At 35.8% G+C, this 27,866-nt stretch overlaps 7 protein-coding genes across 7 annotated transcripts; 5 read left to right on the top strand and 2 right to left on the bottom strand.

Annotated features, from left to right (window-relative positions):
* Positions 1 to 920: 920 nt before the first annotated feature.
* PHYBLDRAFT_182836 (hypothetical protein) lies at positions 921 to 6,203 on the bottom strand (the record flags this gene model as incomplete). The annotated part of the gene is made up of 8 exons (XM_018438683.1): positions 921 to 2,527; positions 2,738 to 2,932; positions 3,311 to 4,508; positions 4,780 to 4,973; positions 5,093 to 5,121; positions 5,365 to 5,417; positions 5,698 to 5,871; positions 6,184 to 6,203. 8 exons carry the CDS (start codon positions 6,201 to 6,203, stop codon positions 1,430 to 1,432), a joined length of 2,961 nt encoding a protein of 986 aa, XP_018287736.1. The 3' UTR covers positions 921 to 1,429.
* Positions 6,204 to 7,276: 1,073 nt separating this feature from the next.
* On the top strand, positions 7,277 to 11,794 carry PHYBLDRAFT_182835 (hypothetical protein; the record flags this gene model as incomplete). Its single annotated transcript, XM_018438682.1, has 2 exons — positions 7,277 to 7,467; positions 11,183 to 11,794. The coding sequence occupies 2 exons, from the start codon at positions 7,277 to 7,279 to the stop codon at positions 11,367 to 11,369; spliced, it is 378 nt and encodes a 125-aa protein (XP_018287735.1). The 3' UTR covers positions 11,370 to 11,794.
* Positions 11,795 to 14,728: 2,934 nt separating this feature from the next.
* PHYBLDRAFT_89829 (hypothetical protein) lies at positions 14,729 to 16,327 on the top strand (the record flags this gene model as incomplete). Its single annotated transcript, XM_018443736.1, has 4 exons — positions 14,729 to 15,029; positions 15,385 to 15,521; positions 15,590 to 16,148; positions 16,182 to 16,327. Coding segments are annotated over 4 exons (1,143 nt in total), but the record flags the coding sequence as incomplete, so codon positions are not given.
* A 580-nt stretch (positions 16,328 to 16,907) lies between these two features.
* On the bottom strand, positions 16,908 to 18,311 carry PHYBLDRAFT_116296 (hypothetical protein; the record flags this gene model as incomplete). Its single annotated transcript, XM_018428512.1, has 5 exons — positions 16,908 to 17,482; positions 17,587 to 17,776; positions 17,851 to 17,909; positions 18,012 to 18,186; positions 18,276 to 18,311. 5 exons carry the CDS (start codon positions 18,309 to 18,311, stop codon positions 16,908 to 16,910), a joined length of 1,035 nt encoding a protein of 344 aa, XP_018287733.1.
* A 218-nt stretch (positions 18,312 to 18,529) lies between these two features.
* PHYBLDRAFT_172325 (hypothetical protein) lies at positions 18,530 to 19,314 on the top strand (the record flags this gene model as incomplete). Its single annotated transcript, XM_018436770.1, has 3 exons — positions 18,530 to 18,826; positions 18,960 to 19,049; positions 19,258 to 19,314. The coding sequence occupies 3 exons, from the start codon at positions 18,530 to 18,532 to the stop codon at positions 19,312 to 19,314; spliced, it is 444 nt and encodes a 147-aa protein (XP_018287732.1).
* A 2,664-nt stretch (positions 19,315 to 21,978) lies between these two features.
* PHYBLDRAFT_39274 (hypothetical protein) lies at positions 21,979 to 25,027 on the top strand (the record flags this gene model as incomplete). The annotated part of the gene is made up of 5 exons (XM_018440120.1): positions 21,979 to 22,253; positions 22,352 to 22,415; positions 22,496 to 22,618; positions 22,783 to 23,227; positions 23,413 to 25,027. 5 exons carry the CDS (start codon positions 21,979 to 21,981, stop codon positions 24,609 to 24,611), a joined length of 2,106 nt encoding a protein of 701 aa, XP_018287731.1. The 3' UTR covers positions 24,612 to 25,027.
* A 1,046-nt stretch (positions 25,028 to 26,073) lies between these two features.
* On the top strand, positions 26,074 to 27,486 carry PHYBLDRAFT_66092 (hypothetical protein; the record flags this gene model as incomplete). The annotated part of the gene is made up of 1 exon (XM_018441582.1): positions 26,074 to 27,486. The coding sequence occupies one exon, from the start codon at positions 26,074 to 26,076 to the stop codon at positions 27,484 to 27,486; it is 1,413 nt and encodes a 470-aa protein (XP_018287730.1).
* Positions 27,487 to 27,866: the final 380 nt, after the last annotated feature.

The raw sequence follows: 27,866 nt of genomic DNA, 5'->3' as shown, positions 1-27,866 counted from the left end.
GATTTACAGATATTAATAACATTAATAGTACTGCTACTGTTGATAGTTAATAATGATGATAGTGGCAGTAAAAGGTATTGTTTGCAAGTGGCTACTTTCTTTTACCTTTATTGTCTTTCTATATTCTCTTTTTGCATAGCTATATATTTAGTTACATTTTTTAAATAGAAACCCAATAAAACATCACAGCCCTGAAATTATAAGCTATTATTATTATTATTATTATTATTATTATTATTATTTTGGAACAAACAAGCGCAGTTTCTGCAGTGTTAAGACGTGCTTGAATCCAGTTGACGGAATAAGCACTCGGTGAGGACCGATGAACGACCACATAAAATATAAAGATAATCTGTATATTTATACATATTAAGAATAGCAAGAAAGTGATATATGTTATATATACATTATATACATAAATTTACAGCTATTAGACCAAAAAATAATAATAATTAAAGCACACCTAAATGAAAGGGGAGTTCAGCCACGCCAAATAAAAACAACAACAACAACAACAACAATAGTAGGGCTGTGTTGTCACATTCAGTCAGGATCTGTTTATATGTTTGTAACTTAAAGATAAGCCTGAATTCTGATACTCGACTTAATCCTAACCCCTTTATTGGTTTTCCTTCTTCTTCCTCTTCTTCTTCTTCTTCCTTCTCCTCCTACTACTCCTCTTATTCTTTATCGTTTATCTTTATGCTTGTTTGGTTCTATGCCTGCAATTATTCTCTCTCTCTTTTATATATATACACACATTTAATGTTTCATATTCTATAAATCTATTTATATATTTTATATTTAATTTATCAAACATCAAAGCCTTTCAAAATTATTACTATTATTGCAGAAATTGTACATCTCTGGTCATCGATGTGGCTTTTGACAAATTATCCAAAAATAAAAAAAAATTCATGCATTGATACACATAAATATAATTCTCTTTAATGTATTATTCTTATTAACAGAATTGAACAAGTACAACAAACACAAAGAGATATAAAAGGGGGAGGTGATTCCTGCACTACATCAATACCAACATCAAACAACTGCAATAGAAAGTTTGAAAGAATCACAATAAAAATAAAAATAAAGGGCAGATTTAAAGATATATAGAAAAGCAAAGAAAAAAAAAGTATAGATAGAGATAGAGATATAGTTAGAGATAGGTAAGGACGGAGAGAGGCATGAAATAAATATAATCACAATATATAGATATATATGTATATATTGTGAATAGAGTTTGAGAACAAACGCTTGTTTGTCATTGTATTTCTTTGTATGCGTGTGTGGTGTAGTGTGTAGTGTGTAGTGTGTAATTTGTAGTGTATTTTTTGTGTGTGTGGGTTGTGTATAAATATATAATATGCGCGCGCGTGTGGGTGGGTGTGTGGGTGTGGTTGTGGTTGTGTGCCTGTGTTTTGTTTTAATCTGCCAGCCGTGTTTTGGATAATTTGGTTTGCACACCAGCCATAATTTTATCAAGAGCAGCCTCATTCAATAGGGTTCCTTCGCCTGCTGCCTTCCGGAGGGCATTGACGAGCAATCTATTATGTAGGTTGGCTACAGCCACATCCTCATTCTTTCGCTTGATTACCTGGGCCTGTGCTTCATTGGCCTCTTCCAACCTTTTCTTCACCTCCAGCGCAGCCAACTCACGTCGTCTCAGCTGCTGTATCTCTCGCTCGTTTACCACAGCTGTGTCCCGTGCACGATCGGCCGCTAGTCGGATCGTCTTTTGTAATTGCTTCTTTTCTGCCTTTAGAGTCTCAACCGTGCTTTGCAATCGACTCACAATAGCCTGTCCCTTGGTGCGTGTGGTCTGGAGAGTCGATGCGGTCTGGGTATATTTGCGGTGCAGGTCCTGGTTCTCATTAAACATCCGTTTCAGCTTGGACTCGTACTGCGACCGCACCTCCTGGGCTAGTCGCTCTTCTCTCAATTGAGCCACGCTAGAGGGTCTAGACAGACCAACCCTTGTAGACGTTGGGGTGGGTTGTGTTGTAACCAGAGGTGATGTTCCTCCTGTTGATGTTCCGCCGTCTTTGCGTTCGGTCACGACCGTTATTCCCGTTCCAATTCCTCTTCCTCTTCCTCTTCTTGGCTCCTTTTCTCGCTCGGCTACTGATCCTGTTATTGACCCGGATAGATTGGTTAAAGATGAGGAGGATTCTACAGGCGAAGACGCTTGGTTTTGTTCCTGGATATGGTTGTGCAGTAACGAAAGCTGCTCTTCATAATTCACTCGCATCTGTGTATACTCTTCCTCGGTCTTTTCGAGCTGGCCGACCAACTCTCGCTTCACCAGTACGTCGGCCTGGACCTGGTGGAGCATCTTGAGAAGGTCTTTGGAGTGTCGGCGTCCTTCGCGCGATCGACTGGCGGCTGTCCAGCCAGAAAAAGACGATGTTATGACCGAATTATCTGAATCATCTAGAACAGAGTCTGTCCAGGACAATGATTCTCGTTTAGTGGACCCATTCGTCGATTGAGTCTTTGGAACGTCTGTCCAGGTAGGAACAGCCTAACATAGGTATATAGAACCAGAAGCAAAAGAAGAAACAAAACAAAAAGTAAATATACAAGTAAATGATTCCTTCTTTCTTTTTTTTCTGGCGAGAATATATCTTTTGGTCTATGACTGTGTCTTGGGATTTAGCTGTAGATATAAAGCTAATTCGTCTTTACGAAAAAAGTTATGTATACAGATATATAGAAAGGAACGGTTATTTACAAGCGCTTCGAGATCGTCTTCGAGTGAGGTTTGGAGGTGATCGTCTTGAAGAAGAGCAGGCATAGGTGAGAGAGGATTCGAACGTGGGTCTCGGGGTGGTCTGGCCTCTGCGTGGTCTGGTGTCACTGTTTCATCGCTGGCCTGTGACCACGGTGGAGGATTGGCAGTGTAGGGTTGTGTGGTACGATCGTCTGTCTACATCAGTTATTATTATTATTTTAAATAAAAAATTATATATAAAAATTATACAAAAAAAAAAGGTACACACAATGAGATACATTTGATTTCTTTTTTTGGTTTCCTTGGTTACTCCAAAAAAATGAAAGAGAAAATAAGAAAGAAAAAAAAAGATGGGGGGGGGGGGGAAGTGTATAGGTGTATGTATATATATGTATATATAGATGAGGGTTTCTGTTTTCTCTCTTTCTCTCTCACACACACAGGTATATATATATATGTATATGTAGAATAATACTCTATATGTCTATGCTATAAAAATATATCTACATATCAATTATTCTAATTATTATTATATACACATATATGTATATATTGGCTGTAAAGATTTCTTACTCGTCTGGGGAATTCAGTGGAGCTGTGGGTACTAGGACAGGCATCAAGATCATGACGCAGCATGGCCAGTACCTCTCCAAGACTCTCTGTGTTTAGGGTAGTAAAGCTTCCGCCCAAAGGAGATCTGGAACCAAGGTTATTATTTCCACTACGACGCTTGATGAGACTCGGTCGGTGGGTAACAGAGACATGTTTTACTTTACGTCTTCCAGAAGAGGTAGACGCAACACGGAAAAAACTGTCTTCACGAGGAGTAGTGGCCTGACTAGTTCGTCCACTTGGGGATTGGATTCGACCACCAGAACTATAATAAGCATTATTGTTACTGTTACTACTATAGCTATTGCTACTACTACTATTATTATTATTGTTGTTGGTGTTGTTGGTGTTATTGTTCTTTTGTGCTTCGGCAGCTTCTCTCTTCAAGCGCTGGATCGTTTCGGCTTGTTGCTGGTGTTGCTGCTGCATTAGTAGTAAAAGCTGAGCTGAATTTGGTTCAACGGATCCATCATCCATTGTATTAGCTATTGCAGCTGCAGAGACAGAGGCAGAGGCAGAGACACAGCGGGAGATTAGACTGTCTCGCTCAGTCTGCGTTAGTGCCAACTCATGTGAGAGTTGCTGAGTAAAGGATTGTAATTGTCTCAACTCCTGCCGCATCTGGCACACTTCATCGTCTAAGCTTTTGTTCTTTTGGGAATTCAAGTCGAGCCGGAGATGGGAAACTTGATCTCGTAAGCGATGGGGTGTGGGATTGTTTTTATTGTTCTGGCTGTTTTTGATGATATGCTTTGTATGGTTGTTGTTGGGTAGTAGACGAGCAGAGTTCCGGAGACTCTCTAGTGCCTCGGTTTCATGATGTTTGGGCGAAATGCAGGTTACAACTACCACATGAGAAAGGCTGTCTTGCAGCATCCGTATGAGTGGATGATGATCAGCATTATCTACATCACCACCGTCACAATCACTGTCACCGCCACTACTGGCACCGAACCCAACCGCCGTTGTAGTTGTCGTTGTCGTTGTCGTTGTTCTGGGTCCCGTAAGGCCCAGGATATCTTCTAATTGCCCCAGTCCAAAAGATGATTCTGGAATACGGACTATATTCCATTTTGATTCGCTTGGTTGGCGTAAATAGACTGTGAACACACCGTAAGACTCTAATGATTTGTCCAAGACACTGCCCTTGCTCCACTGACTACAATGGTGCTTAGCCAAATAATAACTATGATCTAGCATATGTGCATATATATGTATATACACACCCTCAAATAATAATAATGATGATAATGATAATGATAATAGTAATAGAAAAAGAGGTAGGAATTGGGCAAGGTTGGGTTGAAAGTTGGAATAAAAGATAAAGGACATATATATATGTATATATATATATATAGAATATATAAAAAGAGGGGGATGAAAGAATCTCTATTATTATTATTAATTTTATGTTTGGCTTGATACTATACCTCATCAATTCATCTGTGTCCATGACCCATTCGTCGGTTATTCCTGATGTTGGCGCTGATGCATGGAGTAGATCGACGGGATTGGCATTATTGTTCTCAAGTTTTGCATATGATACGTGTACACTTGCAGAGGAAATCGTTTCTTCAAGGTGGTTAAACAATGCCTGGCTAAATCGACGAATGATGCCTAATTCCTCAATAATTATATGAGTGTACTGTTATCTTTATATATATATGTATGTATGTATGTATGTATGTATGTATGTATATTTAATGTTGGTGTTGGTGTTGGTGCTGATGTTGGCGCTGGTACTGGTACTGGTACTGGTAATGGTACGGGTACTAATGATATTTTGTTATATATATTTAAAGAAGTTTTAAAAGAAACAACTGGTGTATAATTTCTTGGTTGTTCTTTAGTAGAATTTCTTCTCGTATTCTTCATTGTTTCTAATTGTGTGCTTGCTTGTTTATTTGCTTATTTGTTTGTCTGTTTGCTTGTTTGCTTGCTTGTTTGGTTTATTTTTATAGATATACAAATATATGTATATATTATCTGGACATCATAATATATATCTATCCTACCTTGATCGTCTTGTTCCTCTCTAGGATCTAGTTCACTCGATGGTTGTGAATCTCTACATAAGTATAATGAATATTGATCATTATAGCCTTTTATAGATATATATATATATATATATGTTTTTTTTTATCTTTCGGTTGTTTTCTTTTTCTTTTCTTTTTTACCCATAGATTAGCACAGTAACATTGGTTCTGATGATGAAGTAATTTTTTGTTTTTAAAGAAGCCAAAATGTAGGATGAAATCACACAATAGAGATAATGAGAAAAAGAGCATTAGTTTTTTTTTTTCTTTTTTTTTTTTGGTTGATTCAAGATTGATTCCTGTTTGATTTACCCTTGAATGTAGGGTTCTAGAAGAGGTTCAAGGTTTGCCTGATAAATGTCATTTGGGGTATGATTTTGTGGGTGGATTTTATCGAATGTGAATTGATGTGTTCCGAGAGTAATGTTGTTTTGATGGATTGTCAGTGAGTCCAATTGCAATAGAGGATCTACTCGCAGAACCACCCTTTGTACATTTGTACACACAGGTGTGAATATATGTTATATATAAATATATATATAAATACATGTATATATTATGTATGTATTTATATTGGTTTATATAGATTTATATATACAAAGTAAAGAAAAGAAAAGAAATAAAGAGAACAAAAGGAGACAAAAAAAAACAAAAAAGAAGTTTGTTGTATTGTTGAGAATGCTTGATTTCGTACGAGTAAATGTTTGTTGTTTGGAAGTACTTCTTTTGTATTGAAGCACAAAAACCAAAACATGTAGTTGTGGGTGTATGTAATGTGTCTTTAAATTAGTCTTCTACCTAACAACCGGTGGTGCCATGAAGTTGGAGGGATGGTGAAGAAACGTGTCAAGTAAGGCAAAAAGAGATCGGACATTTAAAGTCGAGACAGGTTAAAAAAAAGAAAAAAAAAAGAAAAGTATATAGAATGCGAAGGAGATTTAAATTATATATATATATAATTTATTGGTGAGAACTTTACAGTAAAGTTTCCAGAAAAAGAAATATAGCGGGAAATGAAAAAAAAGAAGTTGTTTGGAGCCAATGAAAATGAATATTTCTTGGCATTGCAGATAAAGGTCACGTGCATTAAAGCCAATTTACTTATTACTTTTATTTTTTAAAAAATAAAGTAATAAGTTTTCTCTACTAATGTCAAAGCTACATGGCGTAATGGACAACACATTGGTCTCTTGAAACTAATATAATCCAATTGAATTATCAGAATACATAAATAAAGCAGTTATACTCTCACTTGATTATAAACCCTTCAAGTTTATAATAGTATACACACACACACACACACGATAGTATTTATTACATAGATAATTAACTTGTATTCTCGATTTCGTTGGCTCATTTACTTATGCGTCTAAAATAAGTCTAACAATAATCAGACTAGAAGTTTTATGAATGGTTTTGGCGGTGGCGGTGGCGTATATTTTTTTTTTCGGGATTGACTCGCGCAAAGTAGCTGCAGTTATAGAGGGAGGGGGTAAAAGGAAGGGGGAGGGGGGGAGACCTTGGTTCTTTGGAAGACTTCAAAGGGGGTTAACCTCTTGTAGTATGCAATTCTTGTAAGATGCGGCAGAATTATTATTACTATTATTTTGAGATAGCGCAAGGTTCTCGGTTCTATGGTAGACGATGAGCATTGATTCTTTCAATGATACAATTAAGCTTCCAAGCATTTTTTTTTTAGTTTTAGTTTATGCACCTTTAAAGAAGAGAGAAGGCGTTAGTAATACATATATTTATATTCTTATTCTAAGACAAGCCCATTTGTTTCAATATATCCAAAGCAGAGTGAGAAAATAGGACAAATATTGAATGTCTTGTATTCATTAATGAAAAGTACGATGAATGTTCTTTTTTTTTCTTATATATTGCGGCCATGAGTTGGATTACGCTATTTTGTTGCGGCAATCGACCAATTGACCACGATTATGAAGAAGTGAGTGTTGAGGATGAGGGTGAAGGATGGAGACTAAAATTTTGTACAAGGACTTCTTTGTCAAAGCGTTCGTTAGATTGTGCTTGCGTTGGTGCTGGTGCTGGTGCTGGTGCTGATTCTTCTGGATTGACGTAGTTGCTATTGTTTGATCTGCTTGATTTACTAGCTGTTTAAGGTGGAAGAGACCCTGAATTTTGTACTTCCAAAAATTCTTTATAATGATCTATATTTACGATTTAAGCGGGGTACTGAAAAATAAATAAATAAATAAAAAAGAAAATCTTCGCGCCTCTGAACGTCTTGAGGCTTGAGGCTTTGGCGGATATTACGGTATTTGGTATCCTTCGTCTCTCTTGCCTTTTTTGTTTGGTTTTCTTGGTTTCGAATGTAGTGGTTAGTTTTAGAAAATTTAAGAGTTGCTGTTTTAAAGCATACAGTACAAGAATATCTCTTTGGCCTGGGTCGATGAGAAAGCCAATTGCCAAAATTGTGGATTGTAGTTCATTTCTTCTGCATTATATTAAATAAAGTTTTTTTGGGGAGGATTTTTTTTGTTTGTTTTGTTTTGTTTCGTTTCGTTTAGCTATCCACCATGGTACTTTCTTTTGGTCGAATGCAAGTGGAAATGGCTCGGTTTATGTAAGATATATCAACGCTATCTGTTTTGGATTGACCCTTTGAATTCGATTGTACTTTGTCTGGGTGTTGGTCTTTAGAGGATTTCTTGTACATATCAACAGCAAATATTTTATGTATTGTGCTTGGTTTAGACTCTTGTATGTAACACAGAGGACATTTGTATTTTTATTAAATAATTCTAGAGTCGATTTGAATGTATAAAGAGATCCATGAAGTTCGGAGTGACAAGGAATTGAAAAGATCGTTGACTATTTGTTTTTTAGTTTTCTTTAGTTTCACAAAACCTGGCCATGCGAAAATGAGATAAAATAGCACAAGAGATGGTTTTCTAGCTTGGTTTTAGCGTCAATAAATTGAGCTCTTGCCAAAAGTAATCTCCCACGACCTATGCCGACTATATACGATTTGAAGAAAGTCCTGAACCCTATTAGAGTTGTTTGCCCATAAGACCGCTTATAGTGTGGTCGGGTTTTTGGTTAAATGGCGTTATAGTTGACGAGGTGTTTGTTCTCACGATTTGCTTTCGAATATGCCTTCATTTATATCGCACTCGAACCACCCTTCTTCTTGAAGCTGAGCCCTAATGATACGGCTTTCTCTTTTCCTTTCTTCAGTGTTCAGTAGCCTGTGGATAACCATACACAAACAGCCACTGAAGCCCCGTTATTGATGGTTGCCCAGATAAGCGGTCTTAATTTTTATTCCTTAATAGTGTGAACACTGATCAGAATTTAGAAAACGAACGCTGGTAACGTTGGAAGAATTGACGTAAGTAGACAGATAGCAGCTTATAGTCTCTATGAAGTGCATGAGTATTCTCAAATGGAGCCATAATCATTAAGCACTAGGCAAGGGTTTTTCAGATTTCCAACAGCAGAAAAAATAACTCAAGTTGGTTAGTATTTAATTATTAAGCAATATAAGCCAGAAAAAAAAATACATAGATGCGACCTGCAAGCATATTGGCGTCTGACATCAGTAACTCAAGCTGTGTCGGTTGTACACATATTTCGAACAAATGATGTGTAAAGAAGTGTTTATGGCAAATAAAGATCTTTTGTACGGTTTCCTTTTTAATGAATCAAACTATGGTTAATCAAGTCCTTAAAAGAAATATAAAAATATATTAATTTATTGTTCAAGAAGATAGAATACTAAGTTTATAGTACTATCAATGTAAACGACCTCGGATTTGGTATCCCTGGTTAGATCACTTTGTTCATTATAGCGTTTTACAATTTCCCATATGGCCTAACTGTATTCACACCTTGTCTTCTTTGTAGAGATAACGTAATTTTTCTTTAATCATTATGATTCCCCAGAGCTATTTTGTCAGAATTACTCACATAGGTTCTAGCAAGGTATATCAAGTCAATACTGTATTTAACACATATATACATATATACATACATAAAGAAGAAGAGAGAAAGAAAATAACAACATTATACTTTTTTTAGACTCTCTGTCTGTCTTCCCTGCTGTCCTCCTTTTATAAATCTGTTTCTAGTAACCAACTGAAATGTCAGCTATAAGCTCGTATATTTTCTTAATAATGCTATGATGTATTCTATTGCTATAACTACAGCTAGCTCAGCTCAGCCAAAACAGCCAGAACAGCACAGCTCAACGTCAATAAGCCTCTTTGAGCCTCCTTGAGCCCCAGTAAACACAACAAGGACAGTAAGCCCATTAAGAAGGACACCATAAAGAAACATCTGGTCCCAGTACAAGACAGATAGTTCTACAGAAAAAAAAAGACTGTGGTGCTTTTTTGTATTAAGATACATATATATATAAAGTGAGTGAGCCACATGGTATGGACAGCTGAAAGAAATCAAGAAAGAAAAGAAAACAAAGTTCAATTATAAGCTTAGATAATAAAATTGGTCCTTTTTTTGTCTATTCACACGGTTTATTTTATTGAACGAGCGAATAGATAAATAAGAGAAAAAAAGGTCATAAATTTTGGTGTAGACAGATTAAACAAAACGTTCAAAAGGGTCTCTATTGGCCATTCTTCATCTATTGATCTAATTGCAATGTCGATTATATCTATATGATGAAAATGTCGGTAACGTTTGGATATGATACTATTGAAAAGATCAATATGATACAGCTATTATAATAGTAATAAACCATTACCCTTTTTTTTATTTTTCTTGAAATAAAATAACATCCCACAAAAATTTTACCTTTTTTTTTAAAAAGAAAAAGATACCAAATTGTAGCATTGAATATGTCTTTAATGATTGTATATTGTACTTGCTTTGAACAATCAGTAAGGACAGGTAAAATAAAGATCAATTTGTTTTTGGCTGAGCTCATTTTTTTTTGATCGTTTTTATGATCTGTCTGGGCCAACTATAAATGGGGGGGGGGGGCAAATAGATAGGATTGAGAGATAGGCATTTTTATGCGTGTAGAAAGAAATGAAAAGAGATAGATAGGTAGATAGGTAAATAGAGAGAGAGAGAAACAGAGGGTGTGCGTATGTGTGTGTGTATATTATACAAGTATAATTACATAACTATAAGTACAAATATAAAAACAAATACAAATACAAATACAAATACTCAAGATTTATATCTTTCTTCTTTTGGCCTTGGTGTCCCCTCTCCTTCCTTTCCATTTGGCCATTGTTGTATGTATAATTTTAATTTTTTTTCTTAGTTGGTTGTATCCTGTTGGTCCAATATTTTTGATAGGGGCTTTTATTCTTTTTTGTATGTATAATATGAATGTGTGTATGTGGTGTATATAGCACAAGTGTGTATATAGCACAAGCGTATATATATATGTGTGTGTGTGTCAGTTGAAAGACAATGAAGAGAGTGCGACAAGGCCTTAAAAAGGATGAAGGAAAAGAGGGGGGAGAGGTTTGATGTGTAACCAAAAGAAAATGGTCCATTTGCGTTGTTCCAGGCCCTTCAATAATTGTACAATAATCATACAAATATTATCATTTTTTTTCTATTTTCTTTTTTTGGTTTTACGAGAATCGGGGCCTTTAACACATTCTCTATAAATACCACCCCTATTTCAATTTTCAATTTTTTCCCCCAAATTTCTCATTCACTTTACTTTATCTTGTCCATTTCATTTCACTTTCACTTTCGCTTTCAATTTCACTTCCACTTTGTCTTGACTACCTCGACTTGAATTTCCATACTATTCAGAAACGAACAAAATTACAAAAATGGCCTTCAGACGCAATTCACTGTCTTCCTTGTTCAAGAACCTCTTCTTGTTCGTCTCGCCTTCGAATTCGATTGAACCCATCAATATCCAAGAATCCAAACAACAAAGCCCATTCGAAGATCTCTATTTCTCTTTTCCGGCCTTGGAAGAAGCCGATCCGGAACAACAGCATTACATTGCCGAGTCCAATCGATAAATATATATATATATATATTTTTTAAAAAAAAAAACCTTAAAAAGACAAATGTCGGCCGGTCGGGTTGGGTCAGCCAGATAGCCAGACAGCCAAACACAACAGCAACAGCAACAACTAATCATTAATCATAAATCATAATCACGGACACATATATATTTCTTTTTACTTGATATCATTATTACTACTGTACATACAAAACTTTTACCCTTGTCATTTCCATCGCTTTATTCCTTTCATCTTGCAAACCACTTATTTTGTTACCTTATTACCTCTTATCTTACTCTAAATCCATCCCTCTATAATCTCACATTTCATCCCTCAACGTCAACTTGAACCCAAATTTTGATGAGTAACTTGTCTCATTAATCAAATGTATAAAAAAAAATTCCCTAGAATTTATAAATAAATCATTGTTATCAAATCTATTGTATCATAATTCACATTCGCACTCAAATTTATTATTAAAAAAAAACAAATTACACATTTATATACTTAATTATCATTGTTATTATTTTGAGTGAAAAAGTGTGAGTCAGTATGAGTTGAAATTAGAGATGAAAATATAAAATATTAATTAATTTCTCCTAGCTCAAATAGAAGAAAGATAAAGAGAAAAAAAATCCCATACATTTTGTACGTCTTGTACGTCTTGTACGTCTTGTACATCTTGTACATTTTGTAGATATTATAAATATAAATATAAATTATTAAAGATTATTACAAAGAATTTGTTCATCTTGACAACGTATTGTTGTATTGTTTCAATTGAAAGTAAGAGAAACCAGATTTTTCTTTAAATGGACATAACATTTGCAAAATATGATGTATTCTTTTCTCCCTCCCTCTCTCCTTTTCTTTAAAATATATACACACTTGAATATTTTATAATATGTGTTGTCCCCGAATTTTTATATATATATATATTGATAAAATGGTCAGTCTAACCAAACCTTGATCAAATCTTGATAGATCCTTTTTTTTCTTTTTGTTTTGATTGGTTGAAAATAAGTATATAGATAAATAAGTCTTTGGCTGTCTAAATATTTTTTTTTCTGGCTTATTTAATTATACTTTTGATTTTTGGCTGTCTGCATTTACTTCCGGTTGGAAACCATATAAAAGTCTATAAAAGAAAAAGAAAGAAAAAATGGTAATAATGATAATTGAATGCTTGTTGATTATCACGCATTTTATGGAATGGCTTGTGATTCTAATGTCAAATAAACGTTAATCAAGAGAATAATAGTCAAGTGTCTCTTTCTTTCTTTTCAATATAAAAATATTATAAAGTATCAAGGGTGTTTCAAAAAACCATTCATATTTTTATTTAAATATTGTTTTGTTGAAATGGCTACAACCTACAGTCTGTATAAGATAAATAGTAGATAGTCCGATTTACGGAGAAATGAGCGCGCGCGCGCTAAGGCCAGTCCTTATAATATTTCCCATTCTTTTCTAGCAATATGTATATAAGTAGAGGTTTAATATTAAAATATTCATAAAAGAAATCAAGTAAAATCCAAGTAAAATGAAATGAAGACTCACGTCTCTTTGTAGATTTTTTTTTTTTTGCATATGATTTTTCCATCTCTTTATTATTTTTGCTGTTCTCATCTTTACTCCACAATCAAAACCCAATCCAAGCAATATTTAAAATTCAGGATTCTCACGGTACAAAAGTAACCGATTTTTTGTCTTGTAAAAAAAAAAAAAAAAAAAAACTCGCCCCTTTTGACAATATAAATAAAAATACAATTGCCTCTTGTCCCACCTATCAAGTAATAATGTCGCGAAATCTGGAAATCTTTATAATACAGAATACATACAAAAATGCAACGTCTTGGCACAGTATTGCTGTATAGCCTTTTTTTTCTTCTTCTTTCTTTTTAACAAAATTACACATATTTTATATATATAATAATAATATTCAATCCTAAGCCACGACATATTATAAGCATTGAGATCCTTCTCATTTCTTCTCTTTCTTTCTTTTCTATATGTACATATAGTATCCATAGCAACAAATTATACATTTTTTTTCTCTCTCTCTCAAATACTTTACATTCTTAGATACTCAGCTGTACATAATTCTTACACTTCTTTAACTGCTATTTACCCAGCATTTTCTTACACTTCTACACTCAATCTTTATTTTTTTATTTTATTTTTTAAAAAAATACAAAATAAAATTCTAGTCCGCCAATTGAGATATTTGTATTATAAAATACACATATATATATACTATCCATGTGCACATGTGTTAGTGTGCAAGAAGGACGGTTATTAAGGCTATTTTTGAGCAAACCAATCAAATAAAGAACGCTCTCCTGAGATTCAAGGTTTTCTATTTTGAACGGAGATCAAGGTTCAACAAAATATATATATATATATAAAAATTAAAAGATTAAAAAAAAAAAGTTTTTTTTTTGTATTCTATATTTTGACATTAAAGAAGTGTCGATCTATCCTTATATCTTTATTATTTGTTTACATATCTGGCAATGGAAGGCAATCGCTTCCACGACCCTGGAACCCCTCCTCCTATTGATATCGAATTAGCTAGATTCCGCAACGATTCAGACTCGATATCAGAAACTATTGACGGAGAATGCTCAAAACAAAAAGGATACATCGATGACGAACAAGAAAAGAAAGAAGAGGTCGACGAAGTAGAAGGACACAACATGGTCCGGACAGCGTCCCAGATGAGCCGTGCTCTTAATATCGTAGAATCAATCACCCAAGAAGAACGCAGAAGACGTCCCAGCAGAGGAGGTGTGCTCTCAAATCTGCTCAAACTCGACCTGTTCGACAAACGTTCACAATCTGCCATGCCCTCGAGACCACAAATGCCGCACTTGCGGTCAGCAGCCTCAGGACTGGCCTATCTTCACACTCTCTCCTCACCCTCACCGTCAGCCGGATCGCCGTACAACTATCACCACTATAATAATAATGGCTGGGCAACCCACGCCAGAAACAGCACAATCGATATCCTCGACCGAGCCGAAATGGGAACCGATGCCGAAATTGCTGCACAACGTATGCGCATCACAGCAGAAATTGCTGACATTCTCGAACGACAGGATTTTATTATCAAACTAGGAAAATCTCTCATCCGAGCAGGAGCACCATCCCATCGTATTGTAAGTATATACTTTTTTTATTTATTTATTTTAAAAAAAAAGAAAGACTTTGCTTGCAAGCAAATACACCTACATAAAAGTTTACTGATCCTGTAGTATATATATTTTATATATATATATATATATAAATAAATAAATGTATAGGAAGGTGCTATGGAAAAAACATCCAAACGGTTAGAAATCGATGGAAGTTACATTGTCTTACCTGGTCTGATCATGGCCAGTTTTGGTGACGCAGAAACACACACTTCAGAAACACTCTTGATCAAGTGTTCTCGGTCGCTTGATATCGGTAAACTCGAACGCGTCAATGATGTCGCACACAAAGCATCAACCGGAGAACTCCAAGTTCTTGAAGCAACCCAGCTTTTGGATGACATCAAAAACGAGCCTCCCACTTGGGGGTTCTGGGTCGTTCTCTTGGCCTACGTCGGATCGTCTGCATTTATTGCACCACTCTTCTTCAACGGATCCTGGACAGACTGCTGGGTGAGTGGACTGTTTGGATTAGGAGGTAAAAGATTCACTACTATTTCTATGTTATGTTACATCCACAATACACAACACCAACAACAAAAGGACAACGACAATAAGTAGATTATAAATCGTTTCTATAACTTTGTTATTATTACTCTTAGTATTCTAAATATTTATATATTCATATTACACACACACGCACATACGCACACAAAATACACACACACGCACACATAGATAGTTATGGATAAAAAGAGCCTTACACAAAATGCTTATAATTGCTGACACATTTTCTCTTTCTCTCTCTTTATATATATATATATGTGTGTGTGCGTGTATTTTGTGTGCGTATGTGTGCGTATTTGTACTTGTACTTGTACTTGTACGTACAGTGGGTCTATTGACATTCCTGTCAGAACGTGTTCCGATGTTTGCCAACTTTTTTGAAATGGCTGTCAGTGTTCTTGTGTCGGTCATTACTATCGCTCTCCATCCTCACGTTTGTTACACTGCCGTCTCACTCTCGGCCGTAAGTATTTTTTTTAAAAAAAAAATAGGGATAACAATAATCACTAAACATCTTTACACTCTATTTAGATTGTCATTGCTCTTCCTGGTTATTCACTTACCAGCGCAGTCATGGAAATATCCGCAAAAAATATTGTGAGCGGGAGTATCCACCTAATTCATGCGATCATGTACGTTTTCTTTCTTGGATTCGGCCTAGGCTACGGTGCTTCGATCTGGAGCCTGACCCATCCGGACGAGACTCTCGAGCTGGCAGCCACGTGTGCAAACCCGGTTTCGCCTTACTGGTACTTTCTTCTGCTGCCGCTCGCAGGTGTATTTATCGCAATTGTGTTTGGTGCCGGAGTCAAACAATGGATCCCATTCACCTTGAATGCCGGAGTAGGCTTTGTGGCCTATTATTTCCTTTCGATGGCAACCAATGGAAATCAAAACATCACGTCCAGTGCGGGTGCATTTGCGCTCGGGTTGACGGGTAATCTTTATGGAAAAATCACAAAAAATCTTGCCTTTGTGCCCCTGATTGGTGGCATCATCATTCTTGTTCCTGGAAGTCTAGGTAAAGAAAAGAACGAGAAGAAAACCCCCCAAAAAATATACACACACACACACATATTAACTTGTCTTGGTGTTCAATTTTATTTATATATATATAAAAAAGGTGTACGTGGTGTTATCCCTTTGTTCGATGGATCTGACGGAGCAAGCGGCGGTAGTTTTGCCACCCAGATCATCGGCATCGCACTTTCCATCACCCTCGGACTCTTCTTCTCTAATTTATGTATATATCCGACTGGACGCAAACGAGCTTTGTATCTTGGATTCTAAACACCTTGGCAACCTTTTTTTTTGTTTTTGATTTTTTTTTGATTTTTTTTGTTTCAACTGTCATACATTTTTACATTATACTATACAATCTAGACCTTTAGACTTTTAGACCTTAGAAACTACTTATTACCAACCTAGCAACAAATTAACTAACTAACCATTTACTAACTAACTTACTTACAAAACATCATAATTAATTCATTTATTCATTATTATTATTATTTTCTTAAAAAAAAAGAAATTCATCTGTATTAACACAGTAGCATTATATTACACCACTTCATCAGATACCAGAAAACAAAACAAAAAAAAAGAATCTTTTAGAAACTTGAAAATCTTGAATCAAACCTTTGATTGATTTATTTATTTTTACTCATTAAATATATATGTATATATATGTGTGTGTATTTATACATATAAAACTACTCTCTCTCAAAAAAGAAAAAAAAAAGAACCAATACAAATAACGTACATAATACATGATCCTTTAGTAGACGCATTATTTTTTTTTGGGTGGTTTGTTTGGAATATTTCATTTCACTTAAGATCCACATATATATTAGTTATCACGAGGTTCTTGGAAAGATGATTCTCGCTTGGCTGCTTCTACAAGATCATTTGTGATTTCTTCCTTGATTGACTTTGGTGCGTTTGGCAAGTCTCTACCATTCGATCCTGATGGTCCAGATCCCGATGGCTTGGCCTTGTTGATGGTCTTGTAGATCGACAGGGCCTGGACAACCATCGAGGCCGCATCGTTGGTGGCCGAGGGAACGATCATGGTCGTGCCTTCCTTGGCCATCTTTCCGAATGCCTCGACATACTTCTCGGCAATGCTCATCGACACTGCGTCGCTGCCGTTGTCTGAATTGATCGCACGTGCGACGACCTCGATTCCCTTTGCAGATGCCTGGGCTTTCAGAAGAATTGCCTCAGCCTCACCAGCAGCCATGTTAATCTTTTCCGATTTCTCGGCCTCGGAGGCCAGAATCGTGGCCTGCTTTCGACCCTCGGCCACGTTAATTGCAGCCTGGCGAGCACCCTCGGACTCCAAGATCTGAGCTCGTTTGGTACGTTCAGCCGAGACTTGTTGGTGCATAGATTCGACAACCTTTGCAGGAGGATGAATATCACCTATATCAACAAAAGAAGAAGAAAGTCGTCATAACATTAATCAGTGCATTATTATTGTTGTTATTGTTATTCAAATAATCTAATGTATATACACATTTACTTACGAATTTCATAACGCAGACATCTGATACCCCAGTCTTCTGCAGCAGAATTGATAGCATCGACAATGTTTGCATTGAGGTGGCCTCTTTCAGCCAAGGTGCGATCCAAAGTCATTTGACCAATTTCTGCTCGCATGGTAGTCTGGGCCAATTGTGTAATAGCAAACTCGGCATCTTCCACACCATATGAAGCCTTCATAATAATATTTAATGTTGTTAATAAATACATTTAATTTAAAGAGCAAAATAAAAAGGGATTTTGTTTACCTTGAAAGGATCCATAATTCTGAAATAAAGTACACCATCCAATTCCAATGTTACGTTGTCTATATGTATGTAAGTACATGGGTAACATCATTACATTACATTACATTCCTTTCTTTCTATCTTTCTTTCTATTTGTATGAAGTCTATATAGCCAAAATTACCTTGAGTAATTGCACTCTGACTAGGAACCTCAACCGCAGTTTCTTTTAGGGTTTTTACGTATTTGATACGATCAATAATAGGGATCAAGATATTGAGACCAGGCTCGAGCATACGGTGGAATCTACCCATGCGTTCGACAATCCATGCTTCTTGTTGAGGAACAAATTTGATAACCTTTTATCATTAATATTAATAAAAGATACATACATATATATATAAATCTATATATAAATCTATATATAAATTCGAATTTGGTTTATTACCGTATTACGAGGAAGCGATTTACGTTCAGGGGTCATTCCCCATGGACTGGCATTTGTAGGGGGAGAGCCGTAGTTGTCATAGTCATTGTTGTAACCATAACCTCCATATGCTGCAGACTTTTGATACATGGCCGGCCATGTCTAATTAATACGTATATAATGTGTGTATGTGTGTGTGTGCGTGTGTTTTTTTAGTGATGAAGAACATTATACACATTTACAAAACTAATATATGTATATAAACAAAACACGTCATGAGAGTTTTGAATTGGGATTGTCTTACTCTCAATGTTGTTTGTTGGAGTGCTCTTTTGAGAAGAGGTGTCGACGTAAGGTATCTAGAGTTGGATGTCACTAGTCTATTCATTTTAAGTTTGCTGCTTTTATTCTATATCTATAAAAAATATGTGCGTGTGCGTATGCGTATGCGTGTTCGTATTTGTATTTGTATTTGTATTTGTATTCGTGTTCGTGTTCGTGTTCGTGTTCGTATTCGTATTCGTATTCGTATTCGTATTCGTATTTGTGGGTGTGTGGGTATTTGGATGTATGTATATTTATTTTAATCAATACAAAAAACAAAGGGTAGGGCTGTATGTTTTTGTATATATATTATATATATATGCTTTTTATCTGTATTTCTTTTACCCTTTTCTCTCTCTCTATATATATATAAATATAAAGTACAAGGATGTATTAAAAAAAGAGGCACAGTTAATTCTTTCTGCAGTGATGGTAGTTTGGAGTGACGAAATGATAAATTATGTGACTGTCGTGAGTGGTTTGGTCACTTTTAACTATATAAAATTAAAAAAAAAGGTATCCTCTTAATAATTTGGTACAAATATGTATATGTTTTCTTGTATAATTCCAAAAGTATACCCGGATATTACGAATATATATATATATATTGAATTTCTTGCAATTATTTCTCTCTTTCACAGACCCATACCTATATTTGTTTAATGTACTTAATTCCAAGGCCTTTGGACCTATTGCTTATGAGGTTCTTATTTTCTTTGGACAAAATAGAATCTGATAAATAATCATGGCTCTTTCTTGTATATCAATCTAGTTTGTCACCTTGTACAGCAGTGTCACGATTCTTATATATATCTGATAAACCACAGCCTGATTTGCATTGGTATCAACTATTGAGTATTAACTATTTGTTTCAATTTTTTTTCTTTTGTCTACATAATACATATCTTGTGAATAATCACAAATACGTACTACAAAACAACATCTTTACTCTTTTTGGCTTTAGTTTTTGAGCAATAAACAATATAAACACTTTAATGAATACAGATCTTGTACACCAAAAAGAAGATATTAATGAGGCATCATACGATAAACATTTGAATATATTAACAAAATGTTGATAATCTTTCTTATTGTTAAGCTACTATTATATATTATATTTATAAAAGATCTATTATTGTTTGTGATTGGAATACACACATAGGTACACAAATATTATCTTGATATGAAACACAATCCAAGAACATATATAAATATATAATTTGAGCCTGTATTTTTATGTTTGTATCTCTAAGCTGTATATTTACATCATTGTATTTGGACACAGCCTTCGTTTTAAGCAGATTATTACATCACATGTATATAAAAGGTTTGTAAAGATCATTTGAAATAATCCAAGGTTTACGTCCAGTTCATACTAAGAATAAGAACCAAGAAAGGTTTACACAAACATTCTATTGTAGTAGTTACAATGCCCTCTTTTTTTTTGCAGAATCATCAAGATGAGGCACAGTTGCTACTGATTTATATAATATGAATTGTTGATTTTACATTAATACCCCTTGACAAATAATAATAGGATATATAAGGACAATGGGGAAGAAATGGGCTAAAGATATAGATATAGAGATATATTCAATATTGTCTCTTTGATATTTATTTCATTGGAATAAATATTAAAAGTTAAACCAGGCACATTTACACACATACACTCACGATCTGTCAGTCTAAATTCATATTACATTATATTGTATTATATAATCCATATTACCTGCATACAAACACACACACACACACACGCATATATATATAAATAAAGATCTTTGGAACTAGTTGGGATTTACAGGGCTTGGTTTTGTTACATACCTCTTTTGATCTCTATTCTATCATCTTACATACTTTCTTACTTTAATTTTCTTTCGTTGATTCTTTCAATAGAGTGTAGTAAAAAGATGTATTTATGTATGTCATGAAATATAATGATAAACTGGGGTAAATCATACGATTAAAAGAGCGGTAAAGATGGATTGTGCCACTGTACCACCAGTCCTTTTATATCTCTTTATTTCCTGTGATTCGAGTATAAAATAATGTAATATATAGTAAAGTAGAGCAAAGCAGAGCAGAGCAAAGTATAGTAAGAAAGCTGCCTATAATTGTACAATAATCCTTATAGAACATCTCCAGTTTGAATAGGAAATTCTAGAGAATTAGAGTATCTGAGAAATAATCAACTAATATCAAAAAACAAAGTATAGATGGGTGCCATCAATTGGGCCTCACCAACATTCAACCCGTAAAAGAAATACTTTGGACAGTCTTGATTGCTTTCTACGTCATCAATTCTTTGGTACCTTTTCTTTAATAGCTTTATTCAAAAAAAAATATCTCAAGTATGATCGACACGCCAAGCATGAATAAAAAGCGAAGAAGGGGGAGTAGAGTTCTAAGGATTTTTTAACAAGGTTTACAGGAGTGTACTCTTGTACGATTATCGGTATCATTCTTGTTCTGTATGTGTGATAGCCAAAAGGTAAGATCTTACAAATAAATACAGAAATCAAGAATTTAATAAATGAAAATGGCATCAAATGGAGTGAAAGCTGATTTGGATTGACGTTTCATTCAAAGAAGACATATCCCTTCTATTCTTTTGCTTTGCCATTGCCTTTCTTTTTGGGTGTTTGACTAATGACTAAAATATCTGTTATTTGATGTAATTCTAGATTGTTCAACAGCAACTGTTAGTCTTTATCAGTCCCATTCCAAACTTACGATTTTAATTGTCATGGTGATTGGCGCACATCAATCGATCTCTCGCTGTCATATTATCCTTTTTTGGATCTGGGCTTGTGTCCCAGTTTTGCTTCTTCTTTTTGCCTCTCTTTATATAGAAGGTTTTTTTTTCTTCGGACCAGAAAAATAGAAACTATTATAAAAATGATAAAATATATATTGTGATAGTGGGGATTGTGGGGGAGCCACTTGTACGTCCTGACAGATTTCAAAACAACCATGTAAATTATATTAATATTAATGCTATACACATCTGCACGTCTACAAATATATTCTTGTTTTATCTATTGATCATTTCAAAGCTTTATTGCGGATCTCAACTTGGCTAGATATAATTCAATTGGCTTGGTCGTTTCTTCTTCTTTCTTATACCTATAATTTTATCAGGATCTATGAACACAAAGACAATAGGTGAATTTCCTAAATAAACCATTCGGGGTCCAAACTACTCGTTTTCTGCTGACACTAACTTTCATGTGTGAAAACCTAAATCAAACATCCCAGCTTGTGACCGTCTCCCCTGGAGCTAATATTTCAATTGCATTAGTCACTCGAAATAAAGATCATTCTCATATAATCTTACGGGTCTCCGATTTCACCGACCCCACACTCTCTTTCTCTTATCTTTTACTTTACTTTCTTTACAATGTCCAACAATATCCCCACTCGATTCCCTGACCTTGCTCCCAAAGGTCCCTCTGGTGAACTTCTTTTGGCCGCTGAGCGTGCAAAGACCAGTTTCGATGTTAAGGACCTGTCCAGATTCATGTACACAAAGAAGTGGCTCGACAAGATGACCCAGATCACAGAGGTCCTTGAGTCCGAGCCTGCATTCGATAAGACCAACCGTTACTACCAAAGTCGCGAAGAGAAGATCTCTACCTCTCTCTGGAAGGACAGACGTCTGACCGAGTTGGTAAAGTAAGTAATAAGAAAAAAAAACAATAGAAATTAATCCGAAGCCATCAGATAACAATAATTCCCTTCTCTTTACTAATTTTACTATGTATTTCTTTCAGGGAGCAAAAGTGGAGTGAAACCGAGACACAAATCGCAAACTTTTTGTTCGATCAATCAACTCCTGTAAGTATCATTGAAGTACCCAAGAAGAAAACAAAAAGCAAAAAACAGAATTGTGTACTTATTCCTTGGTTTCTTATTAGTTCACTCTCCACTACAACATGTTCATCCCTACCCTCAGAACCCAAACAACCGACGAACAGAAAAAGCTCTTTTTGGAGCCCGCACTCAAGCATCACATCATTGGTTGTTATGCTCAGACTGAGGTAGGATTTTCTAATATTAAATAAATATATTATATTGGAATAGTATCAGTATCAGTATCAGTATCAGTATCAGTATTAGTATTAATAGTAGTAACTATGAAATATTTTAAAAGCAAAAACTTATTCAATTTTACCTTGTAATATTTTAATTATCAAAAAAAAAGTTGGGTCACGGATCTAATGTCCAAGGTCTTGAGACAACCGCTACTTACATTCCCGAGACAAACGAGTTCGAAATCCATTCACCTACCTTGACATCATCCAAGTGGTGGATCGGTGGCCTTGGTAAGGCTGCCACACACGCCATTGTCATGGCTCGTCTTATCACAAACGGAAAGGACTTTGGACCCCACCCCTTTTGTGTCCAGATCCGTAGTCTTCAGGACCACCGTCCCTTGAAGGGAATCACTGTTGGTGACATTGGTCCCAAGTTTGGTTTCAACACCGTCGACAATGGTTTCATCATGTTCGAGCATTACCGTATTCCCCACGTCGCATTCCTCGCAAAGTACTCCAAGGTTAAGGCCGGAAGTGGAGAATATGTAAAGCCACCTAATGCCAAGTTGTCGTACGGTACCATGGTATTCGTCAGAGCCAACATTGTTATGGGTAAGGTTGTCTCTTATTTTGATAGCGAGAACAATGAATAGGAATAGGAAAAAAAAGGAAAAAGAGAAAACAGTATATATATATATATATATATTCAAAGGCATGGAGAAGGAAATAATGAAAGCAAAAGGAAAATAGAGAGAATGAAATTGATACTCATATTTAAATGGGATAATTCATTATAGGCTCTCGCTTTGCTCTCGCCAAGGCTACCACTATTGCCATCCGTTACTCTGCTGTTCGCCAGCAGTTCGTGGATGCTGCCAACCCTCGCAAGTGGGACAACAAGATTATCGAGACTCCTGTCATTGACTACACCATGCAGCAGTACCGTCTCTTGCCCGCTGTTGCTGCCACATATGCCTTCTTCTTCACTGGCCGTGAGATGCTCCGTCTCTACGACCTGAACCAGGAAGCCATGAAGAACGGCAACTTTGACCTCCTTGCCGATCTGCACGCCAGTTCGTCTGGTCTCAAGAGTTTGACTACCACTATGGCCATCAGCTCTATCGAAGATTGCAGACGTGCCTGCGGAGGCCACGGTTACAGCAACTTCTCTGGTCTTGGCCAGTTCTACCAGGACTACCTCCCCAACGTCACCTGGGAAGGTGACAACTACATCCTCACCCAACAAACCTCCCGATACCTCCTCAAGACATTCCGCAATGTTGTTGCCGGAAAGGCTGTGCCATCCGAATACAACCAAACCATCACCTACCTTACTCAGTATCTCGAGAACCCCAAGGCCAAGTGCCCTGCCACAAAACCCGCCGATTTCCTCAACCCTGAGCTTATCTTGTCCGCATTCGGTTTCCGCGCTGCCTATGGTATCGCACAGGTTGCCGAGCAGATCGACCGTCACGGCCGCACCTGGAACTCGATGTTGGTCGAGATTGCCAGAATCTCAAAGGCTCACTGCCAGTTCGTCCTCGTCCGAAACTTCATCATCGGTCTCCAGGCCGATGCCTCGCTCTCTACCCCCGAGCGCCGCCCTATCTCAAACGTCCTCAAGACCCTCAGTGCTCTGTTCGCTCTTTATACCATGGAGCAGGAGTTGGCCGAGTTCTTGTTGCCCGGCTATCTGTCTTCCGAACAGACTGCCATGCTCAAAGCCCAGGTCATTTCATTGCTCGACGAAATCCGCCCCAACGCAGTCGGACTTGTTGATGCCTTTGCTCTTCCTGATTACTTCCTTCACTCTGCACTTGGTAAATACGACGGTAAGGTCTACGAGGCCATGACCCAGATGGCCGAGAGAGAACCCTTGAACCACACCCAGGTTGTCCAGGGTTACGAAGAGTGCATCAAGCCTCTTATCTCCCAAGGTCAGGCCGAAGGTCGCTGGAGACAGGATGGTCTTCTCCAGGTTGCTTCCAAGTTATAAGAAAAAATCAAAATGGTGCCGAGTATTTATTCATTTCTGGGAATTCAGCGTTACACCGTTAATATGATATGCCCTGAAGTCAACAAAACAAACTTATCAAATTACACATAGATCTGCACATAGTAAATATAGATCACACAATACAATACAATACAATACAATACAATACAACACACACACACACACACACACACACACACACACTATCCCTCTTTTATTTTTCATTTTATATACACGACCTTTTTTTACCATTCGTTTTTTTGTATGTTGTGCCATTGGTTTATATATTTCCTTGGCTACAAGTAAAGTTTTATATTAGTTACTTTGCATTCTGGTTTATAGCAATAATAATAATATTATTAATAAATATATATATATATATATATATATATATATATATAAAATATTACAAAAGCAATAATAATCTAAAGGAATATATATATATATATATGTGTGTGAGAGTGTGATTTTGGATCTTAAATACTCATACAATTCATTATTTTTGCTGTCAAAGCAAATCAATTTCTCAGACTTCAAACGATATTAATATTTTAAGTAATATCATCAAACCTTTTCGTTTCGTATTTTGATCAAATTAATCAGCTTCTTTATCCTTTATCCTACAAAATTGGTTTGTACCTCACAATAAATTACCATGAGTTAAAGGGTATAGGTATTAGAGGGCCATTTTATTTTTACTTTTATTTTGCAAACATGAATTTTATGTTTGAATGACAAGCTTGGCCCATCAAAACACTGACTTTTTTTATGGTTCCTTTGATGAATATAATAGAGTCTAATTCTAACTATTATAATATTTATATCTAGTGACAGAGAAGTATTCAAAACAAAACAAACGGAAAAAAAATATGATGGTTCCGTTGCCGACTTTTGTTTTCAAAAATAGATAAAATTCGCATCAGAATCAGTACTCTTTTTCCCATAGTAAAATCTCAAACCAAAAAAGCCTTTAATAGTCCTTTCTACTGAGTTCAAAGAGAACTCTAACTTGTGTATAAAAGCACAATACACTTGTTTTGCTAATTGCTCTAAAGTTTGTCAATAAGCAATTATTAATGAGAGCAATTTCTCACATAAAAATTTTATTTTGTAGTGTATTTCACCACTCATTCTTCAAACTATATATATATATAAGCTACCTGCGATTTCGATATTAAATAACATAAAGTAAAACGACAGCTATATTATAGCTATCTTGAACTTATTTTGTATCTTTAGAATTGATGAGCATAATAATTCTCACTGATATATGTATATTTAGGTTTATAAGCCTTAAATCTTATCCCAGATTATATGATTGTGTATAAAACCAATACTATTGTTACTCTAAAAGTAAAAAACAAAACAAACAAACAAAAAAACAAATAAATATTGTAGTAAAAACACGAGACAAATGTGCGTTTCTTTCTATCATTTGTTCTTCTTTTTTTATGCCTACATAATGCGTCGACAAAGATTACAATTTATTCTACATATTTCATTATCGACCTTTATACCCAAATGTCTTGCTTCTCCAAGTCAGCAAGATGATACTGAACCAATCAGTAAATTACCTATAGTCCTGTTCTTACAAGCTGCTCTCTTTAGTTACCTAACCTATATCATAACGATGCGACCTAAAAAAGGCATGCCTAACAACAATGGTTTCCAACGACGCATTTTAGCTCTATTATGCCCTTCCATTGGAATAGGAGTAGCAGCGGTTTCAATGTACAAAGCATTTTGTGGAGATAAAATACTCGGGATTGCACAATACAAACCTCTTTTAAGAAGATATGAAAAAGAGAACCCGACCACTAGAGACATTGATCAAGATAGCTTACACGAGATTCGCATAAAACATCGAAACTTATTCCGTATGTCTCCATCAAGTTCTCCCCTCTTGGCCAGTACATCTACATCTAAACGCCCTATAAACCATTACAATCGCGGTGACAATCAACATCTCAATGACATCGATGAAATTATATCTATAGAGCAGCGTTCAAAAGTTCTTCAGCTAAGGGATCGTCTATTTCAAGATATGGAGGTAGAGGATATCGAGATTGCCGAAGACGACAATTCACCCTATTTGGCTGCCTTTCTACATATAATTGGTCCCGAAAAAGCAAAGAAAACAAAGCACTGTCTCCTAAATGACTCTTTGTATATCGGTTATAGTCATGACTATTCAGAAGATCATTGCAGAGTCTCACGTAGAACCGAGTATATAACCGTTGTTGGCCCTGGGGCAGTGTGCATAAATCAAGGAAAGTTACGTCCAGCAAATGCCCGTTATATGACAGTCGATATGATAGACCAGCTCGAGACAGCTCATAACATAGACGGTAGCTCATACGTTGAGATAATTGTTACAATCAGCCAGCTGTTCTATACCACGGTTGAATGTATGAATATAGACGGAGACAGATGGGTCAAGCTTATTAGCATTATATACACTGCAATGTCAGTCCTTCAGACATTTTCTCTCGTTGTGCTACACAAGCAAACGGCAGCCTTTAGTATCAAGGATGATGCTGACCCCAACGCAAATCGTATATATTTCGGTCCTAAAAGGGAAATACTACTCCCACATTACTTGAATGGAGTTTATGACATACTTGAACTTAGCGATGTTGCCGTGCTATCTACACTTATGGGAATCATATTGTTCATGGTTGTTGGTGTATGGGCTGACTATAGCAGCTATAGTATAGCAAAATGGTTTGTGATATTCTGGATTATTAGTCCTCTTGTTTTTATTGCTTTTGCTCTCATTGTCTTCTTTCTCTCATTGACTCCTTATTGTGGTTTCCTTGTGGACTGTACGTTCACTATAACCTTTATTATTCTCTTTATTTGCTCAGATGGATGATTTATTGTTGGTACAATTTTTGGATACTGCAAAAATGATCCAATAATTCATTTCCTACCCTCTTTTTTTTTATCAACTTATAATTCGCGTTGTACTAAAACAAAAATCAAACCCAAAACCAAACCCCATTCTGATCTGTTATAAAATAAATAAAGGGAGTACATAGTGTCATATGCGTTTTACGGATTTTTGATCGAATAATCTTAATCCTTTGTTGCTGTTGTTGAGTTTTATTACGATGTAATGAAGAGCGTTTATGGTGGTAACCACTATTAGATAATATTTCCAAACCATTCCATCTGAACCTCCCATTTGAACATTAATTCTCTCTCTCGTCCAAGAGTATAGTAACAATTATTATAGCCAAGTGAGAATGTACA

The sequence above is a fragment of the Phycomyces blakesleeanus genome (assembly GCF_001638985.1).
Source record: "Phycomyces blakesleeanus NRRL 1555(-) unplaced genomic scaffold PHYBLscaffold_21, whole genome shotgun sequence".
NCBI classification, from domain to species: Eukaryota; Fungi; Mucoromycota; class Mucoromycetes; order Mucorales; family Phycomycetaceae; genus Phycomyces; species Phycomyces blakesleeanus.
This window is presented reverse-complemented; position numbering and strand designations above follow the sequence as displayed.